This window comes from Chiloscyllium plagiosum, chromosome 27 (assembly GCF_004010195.1).
Source record: "Chiloscyllium plagiosum isolate BGI_BamShark_2017 chromosome 27, ASM401019v2, whole genome shotgun sequence".
Classification (NCBI taxonomy): domain Eukaryota; kingdom Metazoa; phylum Chordata; class Chondrichthyes; order Orectolobiformes; family Hemiscylliidae; genus Chiloscyllium; species Chiloscyllium plagiosum.
The window spans coordinates 47755281-47776329 of record NC_057736.1 but is presented as its reverse complement, the minus strand read 5'-3'; the positions used below and the strand labels follow the sequence as shown (position 1 = coordinate 47776329).

The window sequence follows — 21049 nt, the reverse complement described above, 5'->3', positions numbered from 1 at the left end:
AATCAGCAGTGATTTCATAGCTATCATTAGACTCTTATTTCTAGATTATTATTGAATTCAAATTCCATCATCTGCCCTGGCAAATTCAAACTCAGGTCCCCAGAACATTATCAAGGTCTCTAGATTAATAGTCTCGCAATAATGCCATGAGGCATTATCTATCGCTATATTCCTTGTGTGAATGTGTCTATGTATGTACAATTTTAATTCTTGATCATAGCTTTAGTATTAATCACTGTTTGCCACTTTCCATAAAAAGGTTTTGCTGATGATAAGTAGTTAGTTTGATTTAATTAAGGAAGTCTGGCTAATTTTTAAAAAGTACTGAATAATAGTACAAAAGAAGTAATTGGCTATTTTATTTATTTAATTAAAGAGTTATATTGAAAATATAACTTGTGGTATGGCAGGTCTTGATTCTATTATCTGTTCTATTATCAGAACAGATGTAGTTTTAAGGAAGGAAGTTTGCCATCCTGACCTGGTCTGGCCCCACTCCAGCCCCACAGTTGTGTGGTTGTCTGCCTTCTAAAATGGTTAGCAAACCACTTAGTTCAAGGGTAGTTAGGGATGGACAACCTGGCCTTACTATTGATAGTGCACAGTAGCATTTCCAGAGAGCTTCTCTGCAGGATATGATTTATCCTATGGAAATGTATCTTATATGGGATCTGTTCTGAGTTGGTCAGAAGGCTGTTGAATGTAACCTGCTGGCTAACCACACAGAGGTTTGTTAGGCATGTTGGGTGTGTCCGTCTCAGGTCTTGACAATACACTCAAACCACACTGGTGCAGTGGACTCCAGATGGTGCAGTCTGAGCTCTAAAATGTCTCTGTTAACTTGATGAGGAAGATATACCCAGGGAGAATATTTTTAATCCAAATACAACCTTCTCAACTTGTAGGAAAAATGTTTGCAACAAAACAATAAGAGCAAAATACTACAGATGTTGAAAATCTGAATCAAACACAGAGAATTCTGGAGAAACTCATCAGATATGGCAGCACTTTCAGAAAGATGATGATAATTAACATTTTGAGTACATTATCAGTCATATTGGACTCAAAATGTTATTTCTCTTCCTCGTTAACATCAACTATGATTCTCTGTCCACAGATGCTGCCAGGCCTGCTGAGGTTTTCCAGCATTCCATGTATTTGCTGCAACAAAATAATAATTATTTTCTGGATTCAATGTTGGTTTAGGTTTCATTCTTTCTTCAATTGCTTCAGTAATGTTGATGCAAGCAGATACCTTTGTGTTTTGGAGGGGCACTTTCAAACAGATGGGAACTGCCAATTGGGTAAGAGCTAGGGTGAGAATTGCCAACTCCAAACCATCTGGTCTTATAAAACTTTTAACCATTCAAGAATAGGACAAACTCCATGATATCCACCCCGTGACCCCTGCCACTGGTTTTCCAGCAGCTATGTAGCTCTGGGTTGATTCATTAGATTATTCTGATGCTTGTCCCTATTTAAACTGAATGAATGCTTTCAGGAACTTTGGAAACCAACCGTTTGTAACTGATGCCATTAGAGCAATAGAGGAGACAAGGCATAGGGTGCTTTTATAACAGATGTTATGTTTTTGTAACTATATTATTCTTCAAACAAGCAATGATTGTGATTAGCACAAAAACTCTCTGCCTAAAGTTCATTTCCTCTTTACCTGAACAATTGAAGCTGAAATTCTGAGTCAGACAGGAACCATCAATCTCGTGCTGTTTAGGGACTATTTTAATGTAAATTTAAAAACACGTCATAACAAGTGAAAGAAAACTTGGGGTATCTATGGATCAAGGAATGATTGTTTTTTCATACTAAGCAGTTTTCAAACAATTCAGTGTGCAGTGCCCTACATGCTTATGAAAATAACATTGAATCAACTGAATCTAATCTCTCCAATGTCAACCTGGAAAACTAAATATAAAGTCCTCCCACTACAAACACTCCTGAGTGGTCATGGGTACTTCATGGAAAATAAATCAGGAAAAATATAGAATTTACACAATGCCAGGACAACATGGAAATGGGGACATGAAAACTGCGACACAGGCTGCTGCTGTCTCTTTTCCCATTACAGGACAATGGGGGTGTGCAAGCTCTTCAATACTAGTGAATATGGCAGTAATATAACTGCAATAGTGGACAACAAAGAGAAAGGAACCTTTTTTCTTGGTCTGCCGGCAACCACAAGTCGCATACAAGAAACACACATTGTTTCAAAGTATTCTTTTTAAAGTTTTCAAGCAATAATGCTTCAATAATAAAGAATTTGCTGATGCTTAGGTTCCAGATTATACATTATTAATTGTCACTTGGGCAAAACAGTGACTTAGTATTAGTTTTTGTGGCACATCTTTAATTAGCAATTTGAAAAATAAAAACTTTCAGGAGGACCACATTTCCCTCGAGGATGTGGATTCATGTTACGCTTCCACCTGCAACCTTTCTACCTTCCACTTGCGAGCCTGGAGAATGAGCATAGATATGCACAATGACTATAAGAGAAGCATATCAAGCCTAGACTTGCATGCAATTACAAAAGTACACCAACAGCAGTGAAGTGAGAAGTGGTAATTTGTACTGATTTTCCCCCTTCTGGGGCACTAAGGCCAAAAATTGAATTTTCAAGAATTCACTTGCAAGCTCCTGCAATGTTCAGATTATATTTATCAGGGATCAAGACTTCTGGGCCCAGAAATAATCAGTCCTGTAAGATCTCAATGGACTGCCTGGCAGAACAATTAAATTGGTATTTTCTCTTCATTGGAACAACACAGATTAGACAGAGTGAAAACTGAAGTCAGGTAGAGACTGAAAGGCAGGTTGATACAACAAATTGTTACTTCAGTGGTCTGTGGGTACATGCCTGAACGAAGGTAGAACACTGTCATAGTAATACCAGGTGGCCGTCAGGTATGGCCGACTCACATCTGTAGAGTAGAGACGCCAAGCAGCCTGGATAAATAAAACAGAGAAAGACACACACCAACAGATCAAACCATCAAACAGGACAGGACAAAAGAAAGCAAAATAAAAAGTGGCACATAAAACACCATGCAAGATAATGGGAATTTTACACTGAGAGCAATTTCATTGATTAATGAGGCATTGCAGCTTCATGTCATAAGGAAACAGTATGTATAATTATTGGTGCATGTAAAATAATATACAATAATCTATAACACTGTTGAAATCTGCAAATTAATTACAAATTTGTGATTAAAAGGATTCAGATACTTGGCAATATTGCAGTGAACGGTGAATACTCACCCTGAATGAGTTCCAAGGACATTTGTTTTTAATGCATTTGAACATTTTCTTCTCATCAAGACAACAACAGGGCCTAGAAAAGTGCTGTTAGAATGTCATCATCCTCTACTCCCTCACCAACTGCCTGAACTTCACTTCTGAATATATTGTGAGTGGTCACACATGGTTCTATCGTGGGGAGTTTCATAACACTCATCGTCAACGTCCATCACCAACAGCAAGACAATTTCTAAGAATCCTCACTTCTAGCACTGTATGTGCAGCATTGTGTCAGCGACACAAAACAATTCCTATGAGATGCTGATATTAAGGAGTAATATCGACACTGACTTTCAGTCCTTGCTCAGGTCCACCGACACATGCTTTACAAACACCTGTTCACACTTCACATTTGTGGGGAATAAGTTAGACTGGAAGTCAGGCTGGGTCACCTGAAAAGAGCCAAAGGGGCTGCTAGTTGCCAAGGTGGGTTGAGCAGAAATCCTGCTTCAGGGTTCTAGCAATGCGTACAAAAATTAAAACAGCACAATGAAACAAAGAGGGGAGGAGGAGTTGCATTTTTGATTCAGGCGAGTATCTCAGCAGTAATCAGAGACAAAATAACTGAAGGATCATCCAGTGAGGCTTTGTGGGTGGAGCTAAGAAATAAACAGGGGTTGGTGATGTTATTGAGATGTACAATAAGCCCCCAAATAATCAACAGGAATTAGAGGAACAAATATGCAAGGAGACTGTGGAGACTTGCAGGAGCAATAAGGTTGTCATAGTTGGGGATTATAATTTTCCTAACATAGACTGGGATTGCCAGGGTGTTAAAGGCTTAGATGGGGTGGAATTTAAGTGTGTTCAGTAAAGTTTCCTCAAACAGCATATAGAGGGCCCTACTCAGGAAGGGGCAAAACTCTTGGGAAATAGAGCAGGGCAGATGACAGAGGTGACAGTGGTAGAGCCCTTTGCAACCAGTGACCAGAGTTCTATTAATTTTAAAATAGTTGTGGAGAGGTCAAAGCTGGTCCAAGGCTCAAGTTCTAAATTGGGGCAAAGCAAATTTTGATAGAATTAGATTTGAGCTTGAAGGGGTTAATTGGAGTAGTTTGTTTGCAGGCAAAGGGATCTTCGGCAAATGAGTGGCTTTTAAAATCGAGATAGCTAGAGTTCAAGGTCTACATGTTCCTGTGAGGGTGAGAGGCAGGTTTGACAGGAATAGGGAACCCTGGATGACAAGAGATTTTGAGGCTTTGACCAGAAAAAACGAGGCATGGCTCAGGTACAGGCAGCTGGGATCAAGGGAATATCTGGAGGGGATGCAGAAGTTTACTGAAGAAGGAAATCAGGAAGGCATAAAGGGGGCATGAGATAGCCTTGGCTGAGAAGATTAGTATAATCCAAAAAGGTTCATTAAGTATATTAAAGGAAAAAGAATAAAAGAAAATGAAAAAGGAGAGGGCCCCTCAAGGACCATAGTAGACATTTATGTGTATAACTACAGGAGATGGACGAGGTCCTCAATGAATACTTATCGTCTGTATTTACGATGGAGAAGGACATGAAGACTTGGGAACTTGGGGAGGTTAGTGGTCATATCTTTGGGGACAGTCCATATCACAGTAGAGGAGGTGTTGGATGTACTGGAATGTATGGAGGTGAATAAATCTCCTGGTCCTGACTAGATATACCCAAGATCACTGGAGGAGGCTGGAGAAGAAATTGCGGGGGTCCTGGCTGATATTTTTGCATCATCGTTAGTCACTAGTGAGGTCCTGGAAGACTGGAGGGTTGCGAATGTTGTGCTCTCACTCAAGAAGGGCTGCAAAGAAAAACCTTGGAACAATAGACCAGTAGGCTTAACATTTGTGGAAGGTACATTACTTGAGAAGATTCTGATAAGATATACATACATTTGAAAAGACAGGGTTAGGAATAATCAGCATGGCTTTGTGCATGGGAGAGCATGCCTCACAAATTTGTTAGAGGTCTTTGACAAAGTGACCAGGAAGGTTGATGAGGGCAGGGCTGTAGACGTAGTCAATGTAGATTTCAGTAAGGCCTTTGATAAGGTTCTACATGGTAGGCTGCTCTGGAAGGTTAGATCGCATGGAATCCAGGGGGAGCTGGCAAATTGGCTTGATGGTAGGAAGCAGAGAGTAATAGTGGAAGAATCTTTGTCAGACTGGAGGCTTGTGACTGGTGGTGCACCTCAGGCGTTGATGCTGGGCCCATTGCTGTTTGTTATTTATATCAATGATTTGGTTAAGAATATATAAGGCATGATTAGTAAGCTTGCAAATGACATTAAAATAGGCAGTATCGTGGACAGTGAGGAAGGTTACCAGAAATTGCAGCAGGATCTTGATCAGCTGGGGAAGTGGGCCGAGAAATGGCAAAAAGAGTTTAATGTAGATAAGTGAGAGGTCTTGCATCTTGGAAAGTCAAATCAACAGAGGAGCTTCATGGTGAATGGCAGGGCGTAAAAGAGTGCAGTGGAAGTGAGGGACTTTGGAGTTCAGGTGCAGAGTTCTCTGAGAATGAAGTCATAGGGAGACAAGGCAGTGAAGAAGGCTTTTGGCACACAGGCCTCCATCAGTCAGGGCACTGAGTATAGAAGTTGGGAAGTTATGTTGCAGTTGTACAGGATGTTGGTGAGACCACACTTGGGAGTATTGTGCTCAGTTTTGGTCACCTTGCTACAGGAGGATGTCATTAAACTGGAAAGAGTGCAGATTAACAAGGATGTTGCCGGACTCAACGGTCTGAGTTGTAGAGAGAGGTTGGACAAGTTCGGATTTTTTCTTTAGAGTGTCGGAGGCTTGGGGAGGGTGGTGGTTATAGAAGTGCATAACATCATGTGAGTCATGGACAGAGTGAATGCACTTAGTCTTTTTCCCAGGGTTGGAGAATCGAGGACTAGAAAGCATCAGTTTAAGGTTAGAGGAAAAGAACAAAAGGGAACCTGAGGTGATACATATATGGAATGAGCTGCCAGGGGAAGTGGTTGAGATGGGTATATTAACAACATTTAAAAGGGATTTGGACAAATATGTGGATATGAAAGGTTGAGAAGGATATGGGCCAAGTGCAGGGAAATGGGGTTAGCGTTGATGGACATTTTGGTCAGCATGAACCAGTTTGGGCTGAAGGGCCTATCTCCATGCTGTAGGACCCTATGACTCTATATACCAGCAACTCACCCAGGCTCCTCAAATAACACCTTCCAAACACTACATCTAAAAAAAACAAGGGCAGCAGACACACAGGAACACCACCACCTTAAAGTTCCCCTCCAGGCTGCACATCATCCTGACTGGTTCAAAATCGTAGAATGCCCTTCTTAACAGCATCTTCAGCTCAAGGACTGCATCAGTTCAAGAAAGCAACTCACCACCCAACTGCTTAAAGGATGGACAATAAATACCTTGCAAGAACTGTAATAAACACTACATCGGACAAACAGGCAGAAAACTAGCCACCAGGATACATGAACATCAATTAGCCACAAAAAGATATGACACACTCTCATTAGTATCATTCTTCTCATTTGGAAGGACACCACTTCGACTATGACAACACATCCATCCTAGGCCATGGCTAACAGAGACACACACGAGAATTCCTTGAAGCATGGCATTCCAACCGGAACTCTATCAACAAACACATTGACTTGGATCTCATTTACCCACCCATTGAGAAAAAGAACCAGAAATGACATCATCACGGGAAATGACATCACTAACCCAAGAAAGCCTAAACATATAAATAGAAAGTGGGCCACGCCACCAGTGCTTCATCCGGAGGCTCACTGATGATGTTACCTAATATGATGACAAAACATCTGACAACAAACCTTCCAGCTCAGCGAGCAAACCTACATCCATGGACAATAAATCCTAGACAGCAACCCATGATATACTAAAACAAAATTCCTCAACCCCTTACAACCCTCTCAACTCATTCATATGCCCGATACTCATTTGTGCCACCGTATATATTCTGCATACCCCATATGGCTCCTTATGTTCCCTATACGCCTCCAAACATTCCCCATTGCCCCTCAATACCTCTTTATTAACTTACTGCCAAACCATAGTTTCTACTATTTCTTACCTTGTACCTTCAAGTAACCATGTATCTATCAAAAAAGTCCTTTTATTTAAAGTTCAATATTACAAACTGTACTTTCTTGACATGTATGGCACTTCTTTGACAGTTGCAAAGGGTTTATTCACTTTTTCAGAACAATCTTCTCTATTGTCAACAATCTCAAAGACTACCTGGCACACCATGAATACCGAAGACTCCCAAAAAGAGAGTATGATCCCAATTCAAAAAGATGTTCTTGACAAGAACCTAATATGTCCAATGGCATTCAAATTAATCCATGAAGTTCAAATCAGTTCTCAGCAAGTGTACTTTGTATGCACAGAATTCCAGGCGAAAGGAACATTAAAATCTCACTCCAGTGGATGCAGTTGAAGATTTCAATGCCCAGCTGCCTCTGCAAAGCATGGTGGCACAAATCCGGCCTGACTCCCCCATCCCCACAAAAATGAGAATGCTTTGTTCTGGGGTGAAACTTGTTATTTCAGGGCACTCTTGTCATTTTCATCATAAAGGCGAGCCTCTCTGTAATGGGCAAAATTAAGGTCATGAATAAAGAAGAGCCTTTGCATCTATCAAGCTCTAAGATTTGATGAAATGGATACCTGAGGATACATCTTGCATTATTACTAGTAACACTAATATTCACTGCAATTTCACTTGTTTTTCTCCACATTTTTTTTCATCAGGATCTGCTTTCCTCCAGAACAATAGCGGGTACTCAGTACTGAGAGTGCAACTTTGTCAGAGTTTTATGCTTCAGATGAATGTTAAGATTTTTGTCCAGTACATGTTAAAGATTTCATGGAATTGATTGATGAAAAGCACAGAATTCTTCCTATGTCATGTCCAATGTTTCTCTGTCAATTAATTGTTCTTTGTATGTTTTTATACCACTATGTAATTTCAATTACACTTTAAACTATTTCACACCAAGGTTGTTTAACGAAACAAGTAGGGTTTTCATCTTTTAGGGCTTTGTATAGTTCTTGTGTTGTAGCAGAGTTAGTATTTCAAGTTCAATATGATGATTCTTCACAGTTCTAAAGGAGAGTCATTTAGAAATGTTAAAGTAAATTTGTAGTAGCCACAATTTTACAGAATACGATGAGGTTGTTTTCATTAAAGCATAGAAGGCTGAGTGTCGTAGACAGATCAAACATTGAGATACCTTTACTTGTACTACAAGGGTCAATAACTAAGAGGCACAATTTAAAGGTGAGAAACAAGAGGTTTAGAGGGGATACGAAGAAAAGAATGTTTCCAACCAGAGGAATATGCAACTTACTGGCAAAAGGGTGGTTGTTGTTGGGACCTTCAAAACATTGAAGAATAATTTAGATGCACACTTTAAACATCATAGCACAAAGGACTCAAGCCAAGTACTGAAAAATAAGATTAGAGTAGATAGCTGCTTGATGATTGGCATAGATAGAATGGCCAACGACCTTCTTAATATGCTGCAAACCCTCTGTGATTCTTTGATTCTAATAAACTTGTACATTAAAAACAACTCTTCAGCATCAACACTGTCATGCACACAACTGTTTGGGTTTGCTGATCTGATTTCAAAATTGCCTTCTTGCACTCTCCAAGTCCCAAACGGTGAATGAGCTCCTCAAGGAATTTAACAGAGAAAAAGCAGGACACTGGCTTCCCCAGTCACCTGGGCTTTGAAAATTAAAGCATCCCCAAAAGTCTCAGGGCACTGACACACCAGCATTCTTTTCAAAACTTACACCAATCTCATCTCTGACAGCAACTGAAAATCAACTGCTTGATTAAAAAATCAAGGAAACTTTGAGCCATGATGAAGGGCTTTTGCCCGAAACGTCGATTTTCCTGCTCCTCGGATGCTGCCTTACCTGCAGTGCTTTTCCAGCAACACTCTAATCTAGATAATTTAATTGATTGTCCAATCCTATTACTTAATTATAAATTTGGTTACTATTTAAAATACAAATGCATGTATGGCTCTTTTGCAGCTTCAGCCAATTCTATTGCCAGCGGTATCCTGAATATGGTGACTGCTTGTCATGATGGCATTTTGTCAGGTGACCCTCATGCAGAATCAGTCTATGAGAATTCTCTGATTTTGTTTTGAGTGAATCCTGAATAAGCATTGATCAAAATTTGTCCACACAGTGGCAAAGAATTCAAGATCGACAGGACAGCATATAAGCAAAAAGATGGGAAAACTCATTGGGTCCTATAAAGTTTGCCAGATCACACAATGTACACCTGCTGACCTACCTCTTAACCCTGAATTCTTTGGGAAGGAAAGAAATTTGAGAAGAAAAACTGTGGCCAATTCAGAAAAACACTGGAATTTCCTTTTGATTTCTTGAGATGTCACACTAAATTTCAGGAAAGTATGACAGTCCATTATTCCTGACGTCATACTTAAAGAGCAACTTACCTATAATGACAGAATACATTTCTTGGAACAGTGAAGGAGTGAACCAATATTCGCTAAATGTTTAGGGAGTCTATTCCACAGAGTCAACAAATTTAGCCAATCTCATAATCTTGACTAAACATGGGTGACCAAGCCATCCAACTTTAATTTCCTTTCCATTATTCTGTATGCCAATGAGATTGTCCTTGCTTGATTCCACTCTTGCCAATATGACTGTAGTTAGAACATCTCCAAAAATTGCTTCTATTTCAGTTCAGGCACCATTTTTCTGAAATCTTCCAAAAACTGTCCTTAACCACTATCTTTGCCACATGTCATTTCTTGGTAATGTCATTCAAAACAATGGTATGAACGATCACATAGACACGAATCATATCCAACTCTTATTTCTCTACTATTTCTCTCAATCTCTGCACACTTGTCAAGATATCTGTTCAATATCGAAAATTAAATTAACCACATTTCCTTTCAGTTAAATATTGCACTAAAGCTCATGTTAAAACAAAGGATTGTTAAGGTGCAGAGGAACCCAGGATTTTATAGTGTCTCTGTGTTTTTTGTTATGAAGATTTTACAAATATATTAAGGACAAAAGGGTAACTAGGGAGAGAATAGGGTCCCTCAGAGATCAGCAAAGCAGCCTATGTGTGGAACCACAGGACATGGGTGAGATATGAAATGAGAATATTGCAACAGTGTTTACTGTGGAGAAGGACATGGTAGATATAAAATGTGGGGAAATAGATGGTGACATCTTGAAAAATGTTCATATTACAGAGTAGAAGGTGCTGGATGTCTTGAAACGCATAAAAGTGGATAAATGCCTATGACCTGATCAGGTGTACTCTAGAACTCTGTGGGAAGCTAGGAAAGTGATTGCTTGGACTCTTGCTGAGATATCTGTATCATTGATAGTCACAGGTGAGGTGCTGGAAGACTGGAGGTTGGCTAACATGATGCCACTATCTAAGAAAGGTGGTAAGGAAAAGCAAAGGAATTATAGACCGGTCAACTTGACACTGGTGGTGGGCAAGTTGTTGGAGGGAATCCTGAGGGACAGGATTTACATGTATTTGGAAAGGCAAGGATTGACTCGGGATAGTCAACATGGCTTTGTGAATGGGAAATCATGTCTCACGAACTAATTCAGTTTTTTGAAGAAGTAACAGAATTGATGAGGACAGAGCAGTGGACATGATCAATATGGACTTCAGTAAGGCATTTGACAAGGTTCCTCATGGTAGACTGATTAGCAAATTTAGATCTCATTGGATAGAGAACTGGCTCGAAGGTAGAAGACAGAGGGTGGTGATGGAGGGTTGCTTTTCAGACTGGAGGCATGTGACCAGTGGAGTGACACAAGGATCGGTGTTGGTTTCATTGCTTTTCGTCATTTATAGAGTCATAGTGATGTACAGCATGGAAACAGAACCTTCGGTCCAACCTGTCCATGCCGACCAGATATCCCAACCCAATCTAATCCCACCTGCCAGCACGCAGCCCATATCCCTCCAAACCCTTCCTATTCAGATATCCATCCAGATGGCTCTCAAATGTTGCAATTGTACCAGCCTCCACCACATCCTCTGGCAGCTCATTCCATACACCTATTACCCTCTGTGTGAAACAGTTGCCCTGTAGGTCTCTTTTATATCTTTCCCCACTCGCCCTAAACCTATGCCCTCTAGTTCTGGACTCCCCGAACCCAGGGAAAAGACTTTGCCTATTACCCTATCCATGCCCATCATAATTTTGTAAACCACTATAAGGTCACCCCTTAGCCTCTGATACTCCAGGGAAAACAGGCCCAGCCTGTTCAGCCTCCCCCAAAAGCAGGAATCCTCCAACCCTGGCAACATCTTTGTAAATCTTTTCTAACCCTTTCAGGTTTAACAACATCTTACAGATAGGAAGGAGACCAGAATTGCACGCAATATTCCAACAGTGGCCTAACCAATGATGTGAATACAAGAGGTATAGTTAGTAGGTTTGCAGACAACACCAAAATTGGAGGTACAGTGGACAGCAAAGAAGGTTACTTCAGAGTACAATGAGACCTTGATCAGATAGGCCAATGGGCTGAGGAGTGGCAAATGGAGTTTAATTAGATAAATGTGAGGTGCTGCATTTTGGAAAGACAAATCAGGGCAGAACTTATACACTTAATGGTAAGGTCCGAGGGAGTGTTGCTGAACAAAGAGACCTTGGAGTGCAGGTTCAGAGTTCCTTGAATGTGGAGTCACAGGTAGATAGGATAGTGAAGAAGGCATTTGGTATGCTTTCCTTTATTGGTCAGAGCATTGAGTACAGGAGTTGGGAGGTCATGTTGTGGCTGTCTAGGACATTGGTTATGCCACTTTTGGAATATATTGTGCAATTCTGCTCTCTCTCCTATCGGAACAATGTTGTGAAACTTGAAAGGGTTCAGAAAAGATTTACAGGACGTTGCCAGGGCTGGAGGATTTGAGCTACAGGTAGAGGCTGAATAGGCTGGGGCTGCTTTCCCTGGAGCGTCGGAGACTGAGGGGTGACCTTATGGAGGTCTATAAAATCATGAGAGGCATAGATAGGTAAATAGACAAGGTATTTTCCCTGAGGTGTGGGAGTCCAGAACTAGATGGCACAGGTTAAGGTTGAGAGGGGGAAAATTTAAAAGGCATCGAAGGGGCAACATTTTTCATGCAGAGGATGGTGCATGTATTGAATGAGGTGTAGTGGACAGCCAGAGAAAGTGGTAGAGGCTGGTACAATTGCAACATTTAAAAGGCATCTAGATGGGTATATGAATAGGAAGTGTTTAGGGAAATACGGGCCAAGTGCTGGCAAATGGGACTAGATTAGGTAAGGATATCTGGTAGGCATGGACGAGTTGGACCGAAGGGTCTGTTTCCATGTTGTACATCTCTATGACTCTAAGTGCAAAAGCAGATATGTACCACTCAGCCCATCAAGTCTGCTCTGTCATTCATTGAGATCATGGCTATTCTGCTAATCCTCAACTCCACCGTCCGACCTTATCCTCACAACTCTTAACTCCCTTATTTATAAACAAAAATCTGTCTACTTCAGCCACAATATATTTAACGACCCAGCCTCAATAGTACTTTGTGGTAAAGGATTCCATAGATTCACCACCTTGTGTGAAAAAAAACCTCCTCATTTCTGTCTTAACTGGATGACTCTCTACGAGATTATGCTCTCTTGTCCCAGACTTTTCCACAATTGGAAAAATGCTTTCTCAAGTCCTTTAAGAATCTCATTGGCTTCAATAAGACCTCTCATTCTCCTAAACTTCCAATTCACTCAATCTCTCCACATTAGAAAATCACTCCATATCTGGTGTCAATCTGAAGAACCTACTCTAGCCTCCTCCAATGCCAATATATCTTTCCTTTGCTGAGGGTTGAAAAACTGAACAAGTGCCTTGTATAGTTTTAGCAAGAACCCCTCCCTCTACTTTTGTACTTCAATCCTGTTGAAACAAAGCCTAACATTCCCCTTTCCTACTATCTAGTAAATTGGATTGCTAGCTTTCTGTGATTTATCCATGAGAACTTTGGGATACGAGTGTTGCTGTCTGGGATTTTTTGCCCATCCCGGATTGCCTGGGAGCAGGCGTGATGTAGTTCCAAGTCAGGATGATGTGCGACCTGGAAAGCAGCTTTCAGGTGGTGGTAATGCCCTTGTTCTTCTAGATGGTAATAATTTGGGAGGTTCTGTTGGAAGAGCCTGGTGAGTTACTGTTATCTGTTTCATTCTTCTATTTTAATTTTTGTACACAGTGCTGGAACCCTTCGGGAGATTTTCTGCCCAGCCCACCTCGGCAACGAGCAGCTTCTTAGGTTCTTCTCAGGTGGCACAACCTAGTTTCCTCACAAATTATTCCTTGCAAATCTGAAATCATCATAGAAGCATAGAATCCCTACAGTGTAGAAACAGGCCATTTGGTCCAACAAGTCCATACTGACCCTCCGAAGAGTATCCCACCCAGACCTATTCCACTACCCTATTACTCTACATTTCCCCTGACTAATGCCCCGAGCCTACACATCCTAGAACACCATGGGCAATTCAGCATGGCCAATTCACCTAACCTGCACATCTTTGGACTGTGGGAAGAAACTGGAGCAGCTGGAGGAAACCCATGCAAACACAGGGAGAATGTGCAAACTCCACACACACTGAGGCTGGAATCAAACCTTGGTCCCTTGCACTGTGAGGTAGCAGCGCTAACCACTGAGCCACTGTGTTACTCTAAATGTGACACAATGGTGAAGACTGCTCCTCCAAACAGAAACTGGCTCTCTCCTGCTCTTACTTAGTCAGGCTATTAGCAATGAACATGGGAAAGATACAATCTGTGAATGGAGCAGCAATAGGCAGGGTAGGTGCTAGTCATAAGGGAGTCTCTGGGCTAAGTGTCTGCTAGAGACTGGTGGTTGGATGAAAATCATATGAACACAGGAATTAGGAGCAGGGGTAGGACATTCAGTCTCTTGAGCCTGGTCCAACATTCAATAAGAAGGGCTGATGTTTTCACCTTTTGACTTCCACATTCCCATCCATTCCCAATTATCTTCTACGCCATATTCTATGGTCTATTTACCTGCACCTATAAAACATTCAACTACCCTGCCCCTACCGCCTTCTGAGGCAAAGTCACAGAATCCTCTAAGACAAAATAATTCTCCTCATCTCTGTCCCAAAAGGGCAACCCCTAATTTTAGAAATCACCCACAAGAGAAAACATCTTTTTCAAACCACGTCTTTAAGACTATTCAGGATCTTATACAGTTCAAACAAATCACTCCTCACTCTTTGAAACTCTAGTGGATTTATATCCACCCTGTCCAAACTTTTCTCATAAACGTATCGATAAGGACCCTCACCAATTTTTACAGATGCACTATTGAAAGCATACTGTGCGAGTGCATACTGGCCTGGTATGGGAAGGACCATAAGAAACTACAGAAGGTGGTGTGCACAGCCCAGACCATCATGGAAGCCAACCTTCCAGCTACCTGCTGCGGAAAGGCTGCCAACATCATCAAAGACAGATTGCACCTCAGTAATAATCTTTACAACCTCTTCCGTCAGGTAGAAGACACAGAATCCTGAACACACGCACTAGCAGGTTCAGGAATAGCTTCTTCCCGACCATTATTAGACTGATGAATGCACTCTCGAGTCTCAAATAATGCTGATCCTGCTAACATTGATCTCGCCTAGCGCACACCCTGTGCAATGTAACCTGGATGTCTCTGTCTAAGTCTTTTTACTCTGTACACCCTCGCTTAATACAATCTGTCTGCATATACTGCTCATAAACAAAGCTTTTCAGTGTACTTTAGTACACAGGACAATAAATCAATTGATAAGAGAACCTGCTCAATCTCGGCATTGATCTAGTAAATCTCCTCCTAATCACCTTCATTATGTTTAAACATCGAAGCAAAAAAATACATATAGCAATTGATATGTGGAGTCACCAATGCCCTGTACAACTGCAGCCTAACAACCTTACTTTTAAATACAATTCTCTTACAAAAAGCTATCAGTCTTACAGAATTAGAATTCTTACAGTGTGAAAGCAAGCCATTTGACCCATCGAGTCCACACCGATATTCCGAAGAGCATTCCACCCAGACCCACCCCATCTCCATAGACCTTGCATCTCCTATGGCTAACTCACCTTACCTACACATCCCTGGACACTATGGGTAATTTAACATGGACAATTGACCTAACTTGCACATCTTTGGATTATGGGAGGAAACCAGGGCACCCTGAGGAAACCCACACAGACACGGGGAGAATGTGCAAATTCCACACAGTCACCTGAGGGTGGAATTGAACTGGGCTTCTGGTGTTCTGAGGCAGCAGTGCTAACCACTGAGCCACCATGATACGCCTTGATAATGTGCAGTGCCTGTATAATAACCTTTTGTTACTATTGACTAGAAAGCAGAGATCACTCTGCACTTTGAAATTCTGAGGCTGAGATGCAGTGATGGGGGGAGGCCAGGGGTGGTGGTAGCTAGCCACTGGAGGGGAAGACATATTTTGCAAGGCGCTTGCTTGTCTCCAGGATTTGAGGACACTGGAAGGTGCTTACAGGAAGCTGCAAAGGGGATGGTGGGGAGGTGGGATCTGTAATTGGGGACTGGGGAAGACAGGGAAGCTCCAAGGCAGATGGAATGGGAGAAAGGATGGCTGCATGGAAATATCAGGCCCACAGGAAGGTTGCAAGTGGATAAAGGAGATGGCGTCTGCAAGGCAAATGGGGGAAACAGGATGTTGCTGAAAGGGAACAGCAGGGAAGATAATCAGCCTGTGGATTGTTGGTGGATTGAGGGGCTGTGAGGGAGAGACTGGGAGGTAGGTGGAGCTGTAAGGGAACTGTGGAAAGACAGGGAGACTGCACGACCAGGGAGGATTGCATGAGAGGGAAGCTGCACAGGGGTTGGTGAGTGAGTGAAGCTGCAAAGATGTGAAAGAAAGAGGGAAGTTCTATCAGGTTGGTGGGAGAGGATGCAGGGACAGAAGTAAAGACAGAGAGGCTACAAAGAAAGGAACACACTTTTGAACTATTCAACAAATGAACACTTAACTAACTGGGAGATAGAAAAACTTGAAGTCATCGAGTTCACAAATTACTTGAAAATGAAGGTGAAATGGATGCAAGTTTGCTCACTGAGCTGGAAGATTCGTTTTCAGACATTTTGTCACCATCCTCGGTAATATCATCAGTGAGCTTCCGGTAAAGCACTGGTATTAGTGACTTGCTGAAAATGTGTTGCTGGAAAAGCGCAGCAGGTCAGGCAGCATCCAGGGAATAGGAGAATCGACGTTTCGGGCATAAGCCCTTCTTCAGGAATGGTTCCTGAAGAAGGGCTTATGCCCAAAACGTCGATTCTCCTGTTCCCTGGATGCTGCCTGACCTGCTGCGCTTTTCCAGCAACACATTTTCAGCTCTGATCTCCAGCATCTGCAGTCCTCACTTTCTTCCCATTAGTGACTTGCTGTCTATTTATGTGTGTCGGTTTCCTTGTGTAGGTGATGTCATTTGCTGTGGTGATGTCATTCCTGTTTTTTTTCTCAGAGAGTGGTAAATGGGGTCCAAGTCAATGTGTTTGTTGATAGAGTTCCAGTTGAAATGCCATGCCTCTAGGAATTCTCGTGTGTGTCACTGTTTGGCCTGTCCTAGGATGGACGTGTTGTCCCAGTTGAAGTGGTGAACATCAACTAGCCACAAAAAGACATGACCCACTCTCACTAGTATCCTTACATACAGATGAGGAAGGACACCACTTCGACTGGGGCAACACATCCATCCTAGGTCAAGCAAAACAGAGACATGTATGAGAATTCCTAGAAGCATGGCATTTCAACTGGAACTGACATCATTAACCCAAGGAAACCTAAACGCATAAATAGAAAGCAGGTCACTAACACCAGTGCTTCACCAGAGGCTCACTGATGATGTTACTTAGTATGGTGATGAAATGTCTGAAAACAAACCTTCCAGCTCAGTGAGCAAACTTACATCCAGACCCTGAAGAAGGGCTTTTGCCCGAAACGTCGATTCTCCTGTTCCTTGGATGCTGCCTGACCTGCTGCGCTTTTCCAGCAACACATTTTCAGCGCTGCATATGTTCAGGAGCAACTATATGGGAACAATCTGTTGGGAGCCCTGTGATGCCTGGCTCTTAGCAACCAAGCTCTCCGACAACATACTGCACCTAAAAGAAGGAAGACATATCTTCTTTCATGAGATCCTCACTAGCAAAATCAAACATGATTTCAGATTCTTGATCAGTCCCTGTTTCAAATATTAAAGGGATTTGATAGGCCAGATAGAGAAATATGTTTCTATAGTGAAGGAATTAAGAGCAAAGGGATATGATCTAAAACTTGAATTGGATTATTTAGCATGAGAATAAAATGCACTTTTACACATACAGGAGTAAAAATAAGAAACTCTTTCCTTCAAATGGTTGGGGATCTGGAGACAAATGGAGCTTCAAAGTGAAATAAATAAAGTTTTATTTGGTAAAGTATCAAAGAATTATGGAACAAAGTTAGGTTGGTGAAGTTAAGTTCAGGCATAATCCAGCTGAATGATGATGCAGACTCAAGAAGCACAATGACTTCAGTAAGTTCTTAAAGTTATATTCCCTCAATGTCTTATCCCTTGTGTTTTACAGACATGTAAGGCTCCTGATTTGTACTGTAGTCTTGCTATTCTTCTCACTCTTTGTATTTACTGTGATATAAGCTTTGACCCTTCATCTCAGGATTTCAAGAATGTAAAGCATTTCAGCTGGACAGCAATAGTTATATTTGGCAAAATCTAACTAAATTTAAACAGCGGATGCAACAATTTTTCATTACTTGTATTCATGCCATATTGGATGAAATAGAAACTTTCAACTTGCTATGGCTGTCACAGAGATTTTCTTTGTGTGTGTGTGTGTGTCAGAGAGTGTGAGTGTGTATCTGTGTGCATGCGTGTGTTTGTGTGCGTCTATTTGAGATGAGGCCATTGGCTGTAAGCTCCCCAGGCGAAATATAGGGCATTGTTCCTCCTGCTTCCATTTGTCCTTACTCTAACAGTGCAGGAGACCAAGGATGGACATGGTCAGGGGAGTGGGAGGGCGAATTAAAATGGATGGCAACTGGAAGGTCAGGTTGGTTAATGCGTGCAGAGCACAGGTGCCTGCAAACTGGTCCTTGAATCAGCGTTTGGCTTCTGATATAGAGGAGACCATCATCAGGAGCAATAGATGCAATTGATGAGGTTAAATGACATGCAGGTGAATCTCTGTCGGATCTGGTCTAGCCTCACCGCTCCTCCTCACCTCCCTGACCTATTCTAACTTGTCTATCTTCCTACTCATCTGTTCCACTCCACCCTTCCCACTGACCAATCACAATAACCTCCTATCTGCATCCACCTATCACCATCCCACCTACCCTTCACCCCAGCCCCACCCCACTCTCTCGATTTACTTCTGGGCTCCCCTCCTCCTCCTGAAGGGTTTCCACCCAAAACATTGACTTTCCTGCTCCTTGGGTGCAGTCTGACCTCCAGTACTCTTCCAGCTTCACATCTATTGACACTAACTTACAGCATCTGCAGTCCTTACTGTCTCTTACTATTTCTGCTGAGCTGTTATAGATTCCAGAAGACGTTTGGGGTTTAGCAGATTAAAGCTTCTCCTTCACTGGGATTGCCAGATTGCTCTTCTTGCACTACATCAAAACCCACCCAAAACTTGTGTTTATTCTTTAGCATTGAGTCTTGGGTAACAAAATATGATGGCACTGCCTGACCATTTAAGTATTTGCTGTGATTGTAATGTGCTCTCACATGATGCTGACAGAGTGTGCAATTCTTCACTTACCTGAATGAGATTGGCAGCAGGGGTTCTTCTTTTCTCAAAGTGTTTCTGTCGATGTTGTTCTTGCACTTTGAGCGCAAAACCAGAACCTAGAATTCCCTGCAGACAACACATCATAGTCAATTACAACATTGAATGAAACTGGACATTTTCTGCATTGTGATTAGCAAGTCTGGATTCTATCCTCCTTGCCTGAAGTTGCTAACCTTACTGGAGTCATTCTACATTGCCAAATATAGGTAGTTCTTTTACAATGCGATGGTTGCAATCTTGTACAACCGTGTGTTATAGAAAAATCTTATTTTTAGAAACAGAGCTTAAAGTGTTGGCAATGTAATCGTGTTACAGCCAACACACATTTTAAAAGTTTGTGCTTTAGAAACAATGCTCCTAATTTGTCAGTCACGTTACGGTGAATTTGCGTCAATGAAATACGCGTTATAGCAGAACAACCTGTATCCTTCAAATACCTACTTCAACTGGTTAATTTTGACATCTCTCATTGTACTGTAAGTGACTGCAAACTATGGAGACAGCAGAAACAAACACAAACACAGCATCAAATGTGAACAAGATAGTAATTGACACAAGAACCTTGTGTGTTTTTTCTCATCAGCAGTCTAGAGTGAGGGCTGTTATCGCATCTTCACATTGCCATTGCCTCAGTTGAGAAATCAAACTGAGAAATCAGGATCATCTTGTACGGTTCAACAACACAAGGATAGTCTATTAAGTCATGGCCTCATTGGGGTCAACCATCCTAGCCAAGTAGAAGTAATAAGTGATAAAGACACATTTTGATGAAGCTTTTCATCTTGCACTCAGCAGTAGAATTTGCAAGAAATAACAAAGTGAAGACAAAATAACATTTATATTGCCTGATAGGAGAAATCCTGTGGGTAATGGTTACTCATAGAGTCATAGAGTTATAGAGTCATACAACACCCTTCTGTGCAGCCAGTCCATGCTGAACATAATCCCAAACTAAACTAGAACCACCTGCCTGCTCCTGAACCATATCCCTCTGAACCTTTCCTATTCATCTATCCATCCAAATGTCTTTTAAACATTGTAATTGTATACACATCCACCACTTCGAGAAGTTCATTCCACACGTGAACCAGGTTCTGTGTAAAAAATTGCCTCTTATGTCTTTTTAAAATCTCTCTCCTCTCACCTTAAAAATGAATATTTTGGTTGGCAGGGAGCAGTTTGGGCCAAAGGGCCTGTCTCTGTGCTGTAGGACTCTGTGACTTTCTAACCTATCCTCAAAGGACTGAGCAATGAAGGCAAGTGAGCCAAATGCCTTTTTAACCTACAGTCTATACAAAGTCATAGATTCCTACAGCAGGGAGATAGGCCCTTTGGCCCAAACTGGTCCATGCTGACCAAAATGTCCATCCACACTAACCCCATTTCCCTGCACTTAGCCCACATCCTTCTAAACCATTCCTATCCATGTATTTGTCCAAATGCCTTTTAAATATTGTTAATATACCCACCTCAACCACATCCGCTGGCAGCTCATTCCATATGCATATCACCCTCCGTGTAAAAAGCTGTCCCTCAGGTTCCCTTTTTCTTTCCCCTCTAACCTTAAACTGATGCCCTCTCCCTCGATTCCCCAACCCTGGGAAAAAGACTGAGTGCATTCACCCTATCCATGCTTCTCATGATCTTATAGACTTGCATGAGATCCCATCTCAGTCTCTTACGCTCAAAAGAAAAAAGTCTTAGCTTGTCCAACTTCTCCTGAGATCTCAGTCCATTGAGTCCTGGCAACATCCTTGTAAATTTCTTCTGCACCTTTCCCAGCTTAATAACATCCTTCCTATAGCAAGGTGACCAAAAC

At 41.7% G+C, this 21049-nt stretch overlaps 1 protein-coding gene across 2 annotated transcripts in view; it reads right to left on the bottom strand.

The window, feature by feature from the left end:
- LOC122563760 (potassium voltage-gated channel subfamily KQT member 4-like) overlaps nucleotides 1-21049 on the bottom strand; it is a 631877-nt gene that overhangs the window by 118205 nt on the left and 492623 nt on the right. For both annotated transcript variants that reach the window (XM_043717964.1, XM_043717965.1), the window contains exons 7-8: nucleotides 19201-19296; nucleotides 2876-2964 (exon numbers count right to left, since the gene is read on the bottom strand). In XM_043717964.1, coding sequence (XP_043573899.1) covers nucleotides 2876-2964; nucleotides 19201-19296 — 185 coding nt within the window. The remainder of the gene's footprint in view (nucleotides 1-2875; nucleotides 2965-19200; nucleotides 19297-21049) is intronic.